This window comes from Penaeus chinensis, chromosome 17 (assembly GCF_019202785.1).
Source record: "Penaeus chinensis breed Huanghai No. 1 chromosome 17, ASM1920278v2, whole genome shotgun sequence".
NCBI classification, from domain to species: Eukaryota; Metazoa; Arthropoda; class Malacostraca; order Decapoda; family Penaeidae; genus Penaeus; species Penaeus chinensis.
This window is the reverse complement of record NC_061835.1, coordinates 14,364,119-14,366,969: the sequence shown is the minus strand read 5'-3', so window position 1 is coordinate 14,366,969 and position 2,851 is coordinate 14,364,119. Positions and strand designations below refer to the sequence as shown.

Genomic DNA, 2,851 nt, shown 5'->3' with positions numbered 1-2,851 from the left:
GTTGTTGATAATATTATTGTTTTTTTTGTTGTTATATTTTAATTGGGGGGATGGTATTATTATTTTCGTTATTGTTGTTATTATTGCATTGTTGGGTGAAATTATGGGCAGTGATAATGATGATAATGAGTGTAATAATTAATGGTGATAAAATGATTTATATGCAGTATATCAGATTTTTAAAAATAATGATTTCCTGACTTTTAAATGAATATATGAATATGGATTTTGTCATTACACATTTCAGGTAAACATGTAATTTATCTGACTTTTGGTTAAGGAAAAATATATCGTAAATGCATTTCATATATTTTGATGTTATTTTTGTGATGTTTTCCTCGTCTCGAGAGTGTGTGTCATCTCACTCTTTTTATAAACAGGAAACTTCCCTCTAGATTTTTGGATTTTTTTTTTCCTAGGTCATATTCAATCTAAAGGATTTTAAATCGAAATTCAGGTCAAAATGTCGACTTCAGTTCGGTAGCTCCTCGATTGTCTCTCCGCCGACCAATAGGAATGCAGGATTGGCTCACGCTCGGTTCTGATTGGTCGGTTGCTTGTTTTGACTTCGGACATGGCGTTGCTTGGGGGGGGGGGGGGGGGGCGGGGCTTAAAGCTGGTGAGCTGGAAGGTTTGGCGATCGGCAGTCATGCGTGTGCGGCCGTCACTCGATTGCGCGCTCGCACATTCGCACATGGGCAGTCCTGTGCGCGGTCGCGAGGACGTGTACACACACACACACACACACACACACACACACACACACACACACACACACTATGTCATACCTATTAAGAAACCAGTCACAAGACAAGAGAAGCCAGTCAGTTCTCAATTACACGATTCGCCAGTCAAGAGACTCCTCGATACCACCGAAAAATCACCGTGAACGGCCAATCACAGATTTAAATAAATCCTTTTAAGTTGACGTCTCGGCGGAATATCTTCATTAGGATTGTGATTGACTTCTCGGTGTGTCGTAAGCGGAATTTCGTTATTCTGATGAAAAGGTATTGAAATGTCAGGTACAGACACGTCCACACGTACACCGCACAAGCACACGCACACCACGTCCACACGCACACGCACGTTTACACACACACACGCACACCGCATACTCACACGCAAACGCACGTCCACACACACACGCACGCGCACGTCCACACACACACGCACCAATTCGAGAGCTCACAGCTTGTCTGTCTAATGCCCATTCACAGATAATCCTTTGAACGACAGTTACTCGACAGTCAGTGGCAGATTTGTCCGGGTATTTTGGCAACCAATCGCCAGTTTGTTTCAATAGCCAAACACAGGGTTGTTTAGGTCAGTCAGTAACCAATACCTGGATTATTTTGGATATGCCAACAACCAACTACTGTTTGCTTAGGTATTTCAACGGCCAATTCCTGGGTTTAGGTATTTCAGCAACCGTTCGCCACTTTGTGTAGGTATTTCAATAACCAAACACAGGGTTGCTTAGGTATGTCAGTAACCAATTCCTGGTTTATTGGGGTATGTCAACAACCAATTCCTCTTTTAGGTATTTCAGCAACCAATTCCTGGGTTGTTTATATAATTCAACAACCAATTATTGGGTTGTTTAAGTGTATCAACAACCAACCACACATTTATCAAGCAACCAATCCCAAATGACTCGGGTGTATCACCAACCAACGCCCCAACTTCCATGCTCAATATCCAATCATAAACAAACATTTTCTCACGCTCCCCTCCTTCCATCCACCGCCCCTTCCTTTCCCTTCACTCTTCCCTTTCCCCGTCCCCTTCGCCCTCTCTCCTCCCTCGCAACCCCTCCTCCCTCCTCCACCCCCTCCCCTTCGCCCTTCCCTCCCTCCCCCCAGGCCATCCTGTGCTCCGCCTTCATCCCCGGATTTAGCGGATGGATCCCCCTTTCCTACCGCGGGATACGCTACATCGACGGAGGCTTTAGCGACAACCTGCCCGTACTCGACGACAACACCGTCACCGTCAGCCCCTTCTGCGGCGAGTCTGACATTTGCCCTCGGGACGATAATGCCCATTTCATGCAGGTCTCGAAACGGCCCCGTCGGGTTTTTTTTTATTCATTTTAATTATTTATTGCATGTTTTTTTTTTTTTTTTCATGCATGCGTTAGGTGGTTAAAGTTTTTCTTTGCATGATTTTGAATTACTTTATGCATGCATTTTTTTTCTTCTCATAGATAGTTTTAATATATTTATTCATCTCGTTATTGATATTAATATTCTTCAGTAGGTGGAGATTGCATGTTCAAAATCTCCTTTTAAAATTCTTTTCCTCTTTATATCTACTTCTCTACGCACGGCTGAGCTATGCACGATTCTTGCAACAGCTTCTCTCTCTCGCTTATTTACCTTCATTAACTTTCCAATTTGTTTTGGTCTCTTCTGCTTCCTAGAAATTCCCGAAAGAGACAAATGGAAAGCTTAGCACGAAATGCCTGTCGAGTGTTTGGACCATTTCTGAAGACAGGTCGAGACAGGTCAAGTGAAGATCAATGGAGTTGCAAGGCGAGGTCAAGTGGGTGATTTCACGTGACCCGAGTTATAAAAGGGAGGATTTTTTTTTTTTTTTTTTTAATGCCATTTTCCTTTTTATTTTATTGATTTTGTGTCATTATTATTATTTTTTTTCGTTTCTTTCCGTTGGTTGTAAGAGAAGGGGATTTGGAAGCCGTAAAGGTGTCTTTTGTTTTGAGCGAAAGGTTGGCTGGGACGTATTAATATACATACACATAACACGTAAATATTTACTCTCTCTTATTCTTTTTCTGTGGTCTGTTGTTTTCTTTGTGTTTCTTTCTTTTTGTCCATTGTTCTACCTGTCT

At 42.2% G+C, this 2,851-nt stretch overlaps 1 protein-coding gene across 1 annotated transcript in view; it reads left to right on the top strand.

Moving 5' to 3' along the window:
• Positions 1-463: 463 nt before the first annotated feature.
• The window catches only part of LOC125034062 (patanin-like phospholipase domain-containing protein atgl-1), a 16,304-nt gene continuing 13,916 nt past the window's right edge, over positions 464-2,851 (top strand). Inside the window, exons 1-2 of the mRNA XM_047625703.1 lie at positions 464-480; positions 1,901-2,054. Coding sequence (XP_047481659.1) covers positions 464-480; positions 1,901-2,054 — 171 coding nt within the window. The remainder of the gene's footprint in view (positions 481-1,900; positions 2,055-2,851) is intronic.